The sequence below is a fragment of the Lactuca serriola genome, chromosome 7 (genome assembly GCF_051521515.1).
Source record: "Lactuca serriola cultivar US96UC23 chromosome 7, Lser_US96UC23_V15, whole genome shotgun sequence".
NCBI lineage: Eukaryota > Viridiplantae > Streptophyta > Magnoliopsida > Asterales > Asteraceae > Lactuca > Lactuca serriola.
Window position 1 is genome coordinate 36,722,940 of NC_136414.1, and position 12,292 is coordinate 36,735,231.

The following is a 12,292-nucleotide window of genomic DNA, read 5'->3' on the forward strand; positions in this document are numbered from 1 at the left end:
TGAGAGGTTATTATGGTTTATTAATATATTATATGAATAATATATTAAAGGAGAAATCATAGTTTAATTAATATTAGACAAGAATTAATTAAGAATTAATTTTGTGGCTAAAAGACATTAATTAAATAACGGGGACTTTAACTGTCAAATGTGTGATAGTTGAATATTGGGCTGGGAAGCCTTATGGACTAGGCTTGGACGAAATTACGGATGTGTCCATCCTAATTTCGGCCATAGAGGCCCTATTCCAGAAGCTTCCTTGGACTGCTGAAGGCCTAAGCTATCTATTAGGGTTTTGATTGAAACCCTAGCAGCACCAGTATAAATAGGACCCCAAGGCGTCCAATTTTCGGCCACTTGAACCCTAAGAGTCTTCATAGGCAAAATTGTTCCTCTCCCCTCTCTCCAATATCATCCTCTTGCTTGTGTGGTGTTTGTAAGTCATTAGAGGAGTGACACTTGTGACTCTAAGCTCCAAGACAAGAAGATTCAAGCCTTTGAAGAAGAGGTAATCATCTAGATCTGATTTCTTATGTCAATTTCGAAATATATACACTAGATCTAGGGTTTGTAAGTCTTGGATGAATTGCATGTACAATAGAGAAACCTAGATCCAAGCATTAGGGTTTGCATGAGCACATAGGATGTTCTTTTGGCTCAAACCCATCAAAAGATGGGGAGGTTCCACGAAGAGCCTATAAGAATAAATCATGGCTTTCTGCCCGAGCAAGCAAGTCAACGAATGCGGGAGCAGGGCAAGAAGAGCGGACAACTGTGGAAAATGTTTCAAAAGGCGACCCAATGCACAAAGGAACCAGTGAAGTTGATCATCAGAATCAATCGGATGGCCAATAGTAGATAACTGATCGCATAACCCTTTGAAATTGTGACCGTATTCAGCCACATATTTTGAGTCTTTGAGATACTGAAAGAGTTGATCTCGCAGATTGTAAACTTGTTCGATAGAGGAATTACCGAACGCAACTTCCAAGGCAACCCATATATCACGATCTGTAGAGAGACCAACAATCACAGAAATGGCTTCCTCTGATAAAGATGCGTGTAAGAGGACGATGGTTTTTTGATTATCAGCAAGCCACACAGCGTAAGTGGGATTGTCGGTAGATTTTCCGTCAAGTTGAGAGAAATGCGAGGGAGACACTGTGACAGATCCATCCACATAGTGGAATAGGTTTTGATAAGGTAAGATGGGTTCCATTTGGTTTTTCCACAGCAGGTAATTAGTGGAAGAAACTTTGATATTAAGCATATGGATGAGGGTATTGAAGGAATAGCACCATCCATCGAGGAAGAAGAAGAGATGGAGGAGGGGAGAAGAACAGGTGTGGGATGAAGGTGGGGATATCAACCAATTAGGCTGATACCATGTGTAATATTGAATTCTGAGTGAGTCTTATACAAACATTACAAACAAATATATAGGCACAACATGGGAAAAGGAAAAGACGTATAATAAAGAACTACAAAGGAGGTAATTTAATATTCGGGAATTTTTTTCTTATGAATTATCTTTCTTTTGAATCATTTAAAGATTCATTTTGTTTATTTGTTAAAAATATATGTATATAAAAAGTTTCTTAATTTTACTAATTGAGCTAGATATAGGCAAATATGGATCAATTTTATAGCTCCCCTAGGAAAATCGATGGTAATCTAATTGAAATTACAAATGGCTAAGACCACTTGTAATTTCGGTGATTATTTTGGAAAACCAATTTTATTTTTGCTAAAAATAGCTAAATCATTACGACTATTGGAAAATTTTATAATTTTCTCATTGTTTTTACTAGCTTCTTTCTTATTAATTTTGGAAGTTTTAGATATAATTAGGAGAGTCCAACTAAAAAGTACTTGTTAATCAAAGATAAGAATAAGATAAGTAAATTTAGAAAATAGCAAAACAACAAATTAAGATACATTAACATAAAAAGATAATATATTTTTTTTGTAAATTTTTGAGAGTAAAACATATTATAAACTTTTATTTCATACACCAATTTCTTCCATTTCTTCAACAAGTCGGGAAACACCCCGTACATCCCATGTATCATGCATCTGTCACTATTTGCTCGTAGTAGTTTTCATGTACGACTATGTCTAAAAGATATTAGATAAGATTTTCATGGAAGACTACTTGATTTGGACCAGCACTACTTGAATTGCAACAGATTGATCTCTCTCTGCAACAGATTGATCTCTCTCTCTCTCTCTCTCTCTCTCTCATTCATCTCTATCATCTCTTCTCCCCCACCAACCTCTTGATCTCTGCAACAATGGCGGCAAGAGAAGCTTCATTCATGCTGCTTCTAACCCTCATCTTTCTCATCTTCCTACGATTTGCTGAACCCGTTGTGCCCCCACAAGAAGGTAATCCTTATTTTAACCTCATTTTTTCCATCTCAACAAAAAGGGTTAATTTCCGAATTCTTGATTAATTTCGCCTTCAAGTATTATATTATTGTTTCTTCAAGAATCTTGATTTGCATATCGAGTAGCAATTAAGAAGATGTGAGTTGAAATTTTGCTTGGTTTGCTGCTTGGATTGAGGATAAGTTTGAGCTTTCTACAAATCCAAATCAAAAAGTTATATTTTTTTTACAAATTATAAGAATTCATATGAAGATTATTAGCTGGTTTTTCTCTAAAAGTCAAACCTTACATCTTGGATTGAAAGTGTGTGGTTATCCCAAACATGAGAAAAGATGTGATCTTTTTGTAATATTTCTTGAACACTTTAGCTTAAAAAGATGTCATTTTTTCCTCTAATTTGATTCAGTGGAAACTGTCGAAAACATTCTTGCTGACATGAATGCAACAAACTGGAGATTTAATGGTGAAAATTGCATGCTTGATATGATTTCTCAAGTCCCAAAGCCAACTGAAGAAGCAAATGCAACCATCACATGCGAATGCAACATTGGAAACGATACAAATTGTCATGTCGTAAGCTTGTATAAAGTTCTTTCTTTCTTTGATATTCACTTATTATTATTTTTATTATTATTTTGTAAGAAATTCTTAAATAATAAACTAAATAATACTCCTATTTGTCTTTGCAGCATACACAAATGGTATAGTCTTGATGGGATACTTTCGCCTGAATTAGCAAAACTTCCTTACCTACGATCCTTGTAAGCCCTATTTTACACCATGTGAAATCTCCTTTTTACCCTTTACTTAATAATGGGATTTAATTTAACAAAGTTGAAGTATATTCCGTCGTTCTATTTGCAGTGATGTTGCTTACAATTTCTTACAAGGCACGATACCGCGTGAATGGGGTTCATCGCAGATGGAAGAAATGTGAAATCTCTTTTTTACCCTTTCTAGTTTTGTAATCTTTTGTTTATGAAAACTAAAGTTGAAAAGTCTTTAAACTATCTTTCCATATGCAGTTTGATTCTTGGAAACCGTATCACCGGAGAAATCCCACCGGAACTAGGCAATCTCACGAGTCTTAGAAATCTGTACGTTCTTGATTTCTTTTTTTCATTTTTTTTTTCCTTTTTTCAGTTTATTTTCTGGGTAATTCTAACATTTTACAATAAGGGTCGAATTCTTTTTGTTTTTATGGTTTATACTTTTATATACTCATGCATATAGTTGGAATTCTTGTTTAGGGACCTTGAAGCAAACTATCTCTCAGGAACTATTCCACCACAATTAGGGAGATTAATCAATTTGAGATCTTTGTAAGACTGATTAAAATTTTCGATTATTGCTCAAAAATAAATTATTTAATTCAAAATAATATATTTCAGGATCTTGTCTTCGAACCAGTTCACAGGGAGACTGACACCGGCGCTTGGTCAACTAGTAAATCTTAGAAATTTGTAAAATCATTGACTTTGTTTGATTTTGCCATTATTTTTAAGGCTAAAACTGATTTTTTTTTTTTGGGGGGTATAATCAGTAGGATAAACGATTGCAACTTCAGTGGGCCGATACCTGATTTTATACAGAACTGGAGACAAGTTAATAGATTGTAAGATGTTCTATGTTTTTCTTTGAAAAAAATTGTAATGTGTTACTATCCTTGAATTTTATTTTATACATTCAAATAGTTTTAAAGATCTTAAAATACGTTTTACACCTTCAAATATATGAAAATAGGTTTTACTATTTTAACTCTTTTTATTGTGTGAAAACAATATGCTACAACAACTTGAACTACTTGTTTAATGTGCTTATTAGTGTTTTTCTTTTTTCCTTTTTTTGCTTAAATTTATATTTCATATCATAATTCTAATATTTGGATTTTTATTGAAGACACATGGTGGCTAGTGGACTCACGGGGCCGATTCCCTTAAACATATCTCTTCTCGACAGCCTAAATGATCTGTGAGTCGACTCACGGGTCCCACTTGTTCATCCCGAAAATTTATATTTTTATATCCAGAAAGTTAATTATTAGCTCATGGTGACCCATCTTTTTTGCAGGAGAATTAGTGACATAAATGGTCCGCCTCAACTATTTCCTCCCCTTAACAGAACCACGACGTTAACAAGATTGTATGTGGTATTTGGTTAATTTCCCTTGCTTCCTTCTTCGCATTATATATATATATATATATATATATATATATATATATATATATATATATATATATATATATATATATATATATATATATATATATATATATATATATATATAGACTTAGGTTCAAATGTTTTCATTATCTATTGTGTGCATGTATGATTAATTCTGGACCAATCATTTTAGTTATTTTAAGAAAGTAATTAATGCATATTAAATGCTGAAGATGTAATTAATATCCATTATATCTTCAACATGTAATATATATTAACTACTTTCTTAAAATAACTAAAATGATTGGTCCAGAATCAATCATACATGCACACAATAAATAGTGAAAACAAAATAACCTAACCCTATATATATATATATATATATATATATATATATATATATATATATATATATATATATATATACAACAAAATTTGTACCCTAAGGGAAAATGGAAAATGGAGAAAGATGCTAGAAAGAGCCCTTTAGTGAATATGTCAACATATATATTCATACAAAGATGGGACATGTAAGACTCGAACTTGACCCTTGGAAAAAATGTTCCAAGGAATATGTCAATTTTGTTATATACACTAACATCCAATCGCGGTTTTGCCATTAAAACCATCTGAAAACCAAATAAAAGTGTGTTTCTTCAATTTTTAAGTATTATTATGCAAATAAACCGAAACTGAAAACCAGACAACTTAATTTATCATACTTATAACTTATAAAAAACAGATGCATCATTCATTAAGAAAACATGTAAGTGTGTCTATAAAATATACTATACTTTGAAAAAGTTGTGTATTCACGAGGTGGAACAAGCAGAGGCAAAACCAACATATTGCACAATTTGGTGTTTGTCGACAAAACCAGACATCTTTACGTTGAATATCAAACCTTTTACAAGTTTGGGGTTTAAGAAAAAAAAATACCAATTATATATGAAGTAATTTGATATTTATTATTATTATTATTATTATTATTATTATTATTATTACTTTTATGAAAAACACTAGGCACCATAGGCACCATAACCTTCAAAAGTGCAGGTTTATCAGAAAAGAAAAGAAATGTATAAGACAATGATTGTTTATCACCTCTAGATACAAATGCGAAGACATACTAAATAAATAAAACCGTCTGTATATATACACTAGCTATTAGTATGTAGATAATTCTCGTATTGATTTTTGTAATAACTCATACATCAACTAACATTTTGTATAAATATAGGATCTTGAGAAATTGCAACCTTTTTGGGGAAATACCGGATTATATTTGGCAATTGAGAGATCTCACATTGTTGTAAGTATATGCAAAATGGGTTTTGGTTCTTTTTATTCTTGATGGTATAATTTTAATGATGTATTTTCTTTAATGGATTTGATAGGGACGCAAGTTTTAACAATTTAGTAGGGAGAATATCCAACAATATCCTTCAGAGGAGCATACGATATGTGTAAGTCATAGATACATATATAATGAGGATGACATGACATTTTCATCTTTTGCACAAAAAGATTGAGTGCAAGTCCTTTTCCCATTTTTTTAGTGGGACAAAAAATATATCTTTTTGTTACATTAAGTCCAATACATGTTATATACAAGAACAATACAACTTGTTCTGTTCTTTTATGTAGTGCATAACAAATGGGGTATTAATTAACATTTTGATGTGATTGTGAATAGATTTCTAACTAGCAACATGCTAAGCGGAGACATACCAAATAATCTGTTGGAAGTTAATGGGGCTGCAATGTAAGTTTATTTCGTGAATATTAATTATGTTAAAAGCTTGTGTTGCATTCTTAGTTATTAATTAAGAAATTATAACGTTTTATTTGACTAACGTTCATGGTTCAGTGATCTTTCCTACAACAATTTTACATGGCAAGAACCTAATCAACCCTCATGCGAACAAAACAGGTAAAGACTTCTCAATTCTGCTTTACACTCCTTTGGTTCTAAAGTATACAAGTCATTTGCTAGATTTATATAAAGTGTTCTTCCTTTTTTGTTATATTAGGGATAGATTGGTAAACTTGTTCAGAAGCTCTTCAACCGGAAACTCGATGTAAGATAGTTTCCGTTGCTTTCACTAGTACTTAATTAGTTATATTTTTTTCACATAAAATCTCCCTTTTTACACGCATTTAATGCTTGTCTCTCTTTTGATGATTTTTTCAATAATAGACAGGATGTGCGTCCATGCTTTGAAGATATCAAGTGTCATAGATGTGAGTATATTTTACCTCTAGTATATTTCTAACTTTCTTGTTCTTTTTGTACCAATTCAAAAAGAAATACTATTCACATTATCACATATCGCTTATCAGATTAAGATGATGTTTTTTTATTTAATACATAAAAAACTTAATGGTTCAAATATATATTTTTGTTTCTTTTTTCTTTAATGCTAACAAAATTTCCTAGTGGATTAAGTTAGAAAAATGAATGTTATTTACATTTATTCATGATTTCATATTTAGTTTTTCAAATTTTCCAAAGAAAATCACATTTATATCCAAAATTATGAGTAATGGAGTATCTGTTGATTCTTAAATATTAAGTTATTCACTGTTATATATATAAATATTATACAAATTTCATGTGTTCGTTATTTTTCTTTTTCCATTATATATGTATACATATTAATTTTTTGAATTTATTTTATAAGTTGAACTTATTTTAAAAATATGACCAGTCTAATTTACTAATTATGTTATTTTTTTTAAATTATAATATACTATGTTAATTTATAACGATTATTGAATAGAATGATGTGATTCTTCCATTTAAAAATTTTATTTTCCACATAATGTATAACAAATGAATGATCATTTGTTATCAAGAGTATTTTATTTACACAATACTTTATCGATATCGTTATTCATTCAATATCTTTATCAATTCACCACTTAACAAGAGAAAAAAAATAATGCCCAAGTCCTATCCTCATTAAGTCTGTTAATCACGTTAAGTCAAATATAGAAAATAAACACCTTAGATGAGAACTTATAAATATGACTTTTATATGATGTTGGTGGTTATGGCATATCTTGTTATGATGCAACGGGAAGTTTAATTGGTTGTCACCTTTATCAACCAATCAAATCTTTTTCATTCTTTCTCTTTCTAACTCTTAACATGTTATAACATGGGGAACACCATTTTCTCCTTGGTGTTATGGTTGAGGTGACATATGAATTTGGTGTTATAATGTGACCCATACCTAATGCTCTAATATGTGTTATTCTTATATCTTTTTATGGCAGATGCATGTTCGTTACACATTAATTGTGGCGGGGATGATGTGACGATTAGAGAAAACGAGAGGTCGGTTCTTTACAAAGGAGATGCTATTGTGGATGGTGGTGTAGCAAATTTATATGATAGTGGCAAGAATTGGGGATTTAGTAGTACCGGAGACTTCATGGATGATGCTATTTTCACAAACATCGGATATATAGAATCTTTGGAGGGGAGCACGGACTTACCGACCCTATACACAACTGCTCGTCTATCACCACTCACGCTCACTTACTTTGGCTATTGTTTGGAAAACGGGGAATATGCGGTTCAGTTGCACTTTGCAGAGATCAAATTCACCAATGATAGCACGTATAGAAGTCATGGTCGGCGGATATTTGATATCTATATTCAGGTGTTTCTGCTTTCTGCTATCTGTTATGTGTTATCTGCTACCTGCTACTAATTGTTACATACTAACAGAGTTATATGTGATTTAGGGACGGCTTGTTAGAAGGAATTTTAATATTGAAGACGAGGCGGGTGGGGTTTCAATTCCGTTGGTTATAATGTTCAATGCAAGTGTGACCGATAACATTCTAGAGATAAAGTTTTATTGGGCAGGTAAAGGGACGACCCGTTTTCCTACAAGAGGAGTCTATGGACCTCTTATATCAGCTATTGATGTTGACCCATGTAAGCACCCAAAATAAATCATTCATTACAAAATTTTATACCTTCATTTGGTTTTTGAATTGTTTGTGTGTCTTTTATGTTGTGTAGACTTTAAAACTTGTTCAATCGGTGGAAAAAAGACAAACATAGCAGTTTTTATTGGCGTCGCGGTTGCGGTTCCGTGTTTTGTATTGTTAATCTTGTTCATTTTATGGCGGAGAAAATGTTTTAAAAGACAAAGAACAAATGACAAAGGTATAATTTGTCTTTATGCCTACACGAGTCATGATTTTATTTGTATTTAAAACTCTATATTTACTCCAAAGTATTTTGTTGAACAGATTTTGAAGGAATGTCATTGAAAACAATTTCATTTACGTATAAACAACTTAAATCAGCTACGGACAACTTTAGCCCTTCAAACAAAATCGGCGAAGGAGGTTTTGGGCCGGTTTACAAGGTTATAATCGTAAAACAACTCTTTATTTTGTGTGATTATGGTTTTTGTGTTTGTTAACATAACATTTTGTATGATGGTTTCAGGGTACATTGAGTGATGGCACTTTGATTGCAGTGAAGAAGCTTTCGGCTCAATCAAGGCAAGGAAACCGAGAATTCTTGAATGAGATTGGTGTGATTTCTTGCTTACAACATCCAAATCTTGTTAAACTTCATGGATGTTGCATTGAAGGAGATCAATTGTTGCTTGTTTATGAGTACATGGAGAATAATAGCCTTGCAAGCGCTTTGTTTGGTGAGTTTTGTTCAGTATTCTTGTCAAATAATAGCAAAATTTCCATATATGTAACAATAATTTGTTTTTATCAATGTAGAGTCGAGTAAAAGTCGATTAATGATGGATTGGGCAACGAGGTTGAAGATATGTATTGGGATTGCTCGAGGTTTAGCTTTTCTTCATGAGGAATCAAGGATCAAAATTGTGCATCGAGACATCAAAGCAACAAACATTTTGCTTGATAAAGATCTGAACCCTAAAATATCAGATTTTGGATTAGCAAGGCTACATGAGGACGAGAAGACACACGTTAGCACTAGAGTTGCAGGAACAATGTAATCCTTCACATACTTGCAAACATGTCTACATATTTGTTTCTTTAATCCGTTTTTCCAGCTAACGAGATCTTAATCATAATTTGTAGAGGATACATGGCACCTGAGTATGCACTCTGGGGTTACTTGAGCGATAAAGCAGATGTTTACAGCTTCGGAGTTCTAGTGTTAGAAATCGTCAGCGGCAAGAATAACAACAGTTACATTCCAACAAATGATTGCATTTGTCTTCTAGATTGGGTACGTTGTCAAATCCAAAATCGTATGAAATTGTTAGTAGATCTGAATTCTGATAATTCTTTGGATCGATTATGCAGGCTTGTCGATTGGAAACGAGTAAACACTACGAAGAGCTTTTTGATGAAAGATTGGAGTCGGGAATCAACAAAGAAGAAGCGGAAACGGTGGTGAAAGTAGCGCTTTTGTGCACCAACGGTTCTTCGTCGATGAGGCCGACGATGACGGAGGTGGTAAATATGCTTGACGGGAAAACTTGTGTGCCGGAGATAATCCCGGAGGCAAGCGGTTACTCTGAAGATCTAAGATTCAAAGCCATGAGAGACTTCCGACGTGATATGAATGGTCAAAATAGTTCCAACGGTGGTCAAACTCAGACTACTGACACGATTCCAACAGGTACAAATCATTCTTTGTCATCTTCCGATGATCAATTTGAGATGCAGATCATCGATACCAGATCCTGATGAAGAAGATTGAGGTGGAAGATACTTTGATTATTAGCAATTAGGGTTCAGAACATTTCCCGAAAACATTGAATCTGGTGGGTTTGTATGTGTGTGTTGTGTTTGTCTTGTGCGAAGAAAATGGTTTGAAAACATGATCCATTGGGAATGGATCACGGCGTAACAGGGCGACGGCTGGCGGAGGCGCCTCGTTCTCTCCGGCTTAACATTTTTTGAATAATTATTTAATTTGTATAAATCTTTTAGGAAATAGGTTGTTGTATATTTGTATTTTTTGTGTACTCTTATACAAAAAGAATGTTTTTGAATTTGTGATTTTGACTACATGGTAACATATCTAAAATTATAGGTATTTTCGGCTAGTTAGGAAAACATTTTGAGAGTGATGGAAAAAGTTGACGCTTTAAACTTGAGTTAAATCAGAATAGTTAATAACTCAATGTGGCTTTTGTGTGGATCCTATTATGATCTTAACATTTTATATAATGGTAAGGTGAGAGTCGAGTGAATTCATAAAACTTAAGTGTATGTTAGTTAAATGCTAAATCGGTACTAGGTTAGAGTTTCATAGATCATAAATGGTAACTGATTTTTAAACAACAATTTTTTTCCATACATAACAATCTATGCATTAAAGTATTATATTGTAGAACTTTACAAAACATAAATTGTTGTGTATAAATTACTTTCCTTCATAAGTAATCAACTTAGTTGAGTGTTAGATTCAATTACATGTGAGCCTTGATAAAATATAAAAAAGGTTGTAGTTGGATTTGTTTAACCATGATTTAAGAAAAAGAACTCTATGTTCACTCTTAATTCAAAAAAAAAAAAAAATGGATGTAAGCCTAAATGATACTGTTGTAATAGTTTCACCGATGCAAGGAGCGACTAAAACTTAAAAAAAAAAAACATTCGAGTTGTGTTAAATGTATTGTGGCGTGTAGAAGACATTTAAATTTTATTACTTTTATAAATAGTAATATAGTATGTATTTTTGCTTGTTTATCTTTATTGTTTTCATACTTTTATTGGGCATTGTATCTTTATAATTATTAGGGATGAGTATGGGTCGGTTTGGGTCGGTTTTTGGCTAAAACCAAACCAAACCGTAGAAAGTCGGTTTTTCGATTTTTAAACCCATATAGGTTCGGTTTTTGCATGGTTCGGTTTTTCGGTTTTCCGAGTTGGGTTTATGGGTTTTCGGTTTTAAACCGTGGGTTTATGAGCTCCTATTTTTTTTTTCTAGTTTTTGGGTTCAAACCTAGTGAAAATAAGTTGCGATAAATAGTATTGTATCTACTTTAAATATACCAAAATAAAGAGTACGAATTCTAGTATTATAAAAACATAAAAATGTTTAAAATATCAAAGTTTAACTCCATTAACAGTTTATTGAAAATAAACATAAAGTATTAAAGAGATAAAGTCTAAAGTCTAAAACTAAAAGTTTAAAACATAATAAATAATATATGTGTGGGTCGGTTCGGTTTTTATGGGCGGTTTTATACGTCAAAACCGAACCAAACCGTTATTTTTCGGTTTTTGTAAAATTCAAACCTAAACCGTCGGTTATTGTTTTGGTTTCGGTTTTTCGGTTTCGGTTATATCGGTTTTTTTCGGTTTTTCGGTTTTTCGGTTCGGTTTTTGCTCATCCCTAATAATTATATCAAGCGAATGTTTGAAATCGGGCGATCCGACAAAAGTTTAAGCAATTGTTTTTGTGATATACGGTTTTCTTTTGAAGATTATGTATGCCTTTTTTTTTATTATTAGTAATTAGACATTGTACTTGACAATCTAAGCATATGTACCATTTGTAACCTTATAATTTAGTTTATTTTCATATTATTTTTTATTTTTTCAAATGGAGACAATTTACTCTGAAAATTTAACCATTTATAGTGTTATATTTTTAATATCTAATTTATTTCAACTTTATACTTTTAATTATTTTACTACAGACATTGCATTCTGAAAATCTAAGCTAATAAGATATTTTACTTATTTGATTTTGGTTACTCATACTTTA

The 12,292-nt window shown here is 32.0% G+C and overlaps 1 protein-coding gene across 3 annotated transcripts; it reads left to right on the top strand.

Annotated features, from left to right (window-relative positions):
• The first annotated feature begins 2,045 nt into the window (after positions 1-2,045).
• Positions 2,046-10,568, top strand: LOC145065013 (putative LRR receptor-like serine/threonine-protein kinase RFK1). Of its 3 annotated transcripts, none has more exons than XM_079012356.1 (24): positions 2,046-2,388; positions 2,798-2,972; positions 3,081-3,152; positions 3,256-3,324; positions 3,417-3,488; positions 3,642-3,713; positions 3,783-3,854; positions 3,935-4,006; positions 4,291-4,362; positions 4,462-4,533; positions 5,795-5,866; positions 5,952-6,020; positions 6,251-6,319; positions 6,425-6,487; positions 6,588-6,635; positions 6,755-6,798; positions 7,837-8,225; positions 8,311-8,506; positions 8,594-8,740; positions 8,827-8,945; positions 9,029-9,239; positions 9,319-9,556; positions 9,646-9,796; positions 9,874-10,568. In XM_079012356.1, exons 1-24 carry the CDS (start codon positions 2,295-2,297, stop codon positions 10,258-10,260), a joined length of 3,045 nt encoding a protein of 1,014 aa, XP_078868482.1. In that variant the 5' UTR covers positions 2,046-2,294; the 3' UTR covers positions 10,261-10,568. The 3 variants fall into 3 exon arrangements, with proteins under 3 accessions (XP_078868482.1, XP_078868483.1, XP_078868484.1); XM_079012357.1 differs by having other exon boundaries at positions 3,938-4,006; XM_079012358.1 differs by having other exon boundaries at positions 2,798-2,964.
• Positions 10,569-12,292: the final 1,724 nt, after the last annotated feature.

Excerpts from the sequence above, each read along its gene's own strand:
- LOC145065013 (XM_079012356.1), top strand. The coding sequence starts at position 2,295 with ATGGCGGCAAGAGAAGCTTCATTCATGCTGCTTCTAACCCTCATCTTT. Across the intron at positions 3,855-3,934 it reads CTAGTAAATCTTAGAAATTT|TAGGATAAACGATTGCAACT; the intron begins GTAAAATCATTG and ends GGGTATAATCAG. Across the intron at positions 4,534-5,794 it reads ACCACGACGTTAACAAGATT|GATCTTGAGAAATTGCAACC; the intron begins GTATGTGGTATT and ends GTATAAATATAG.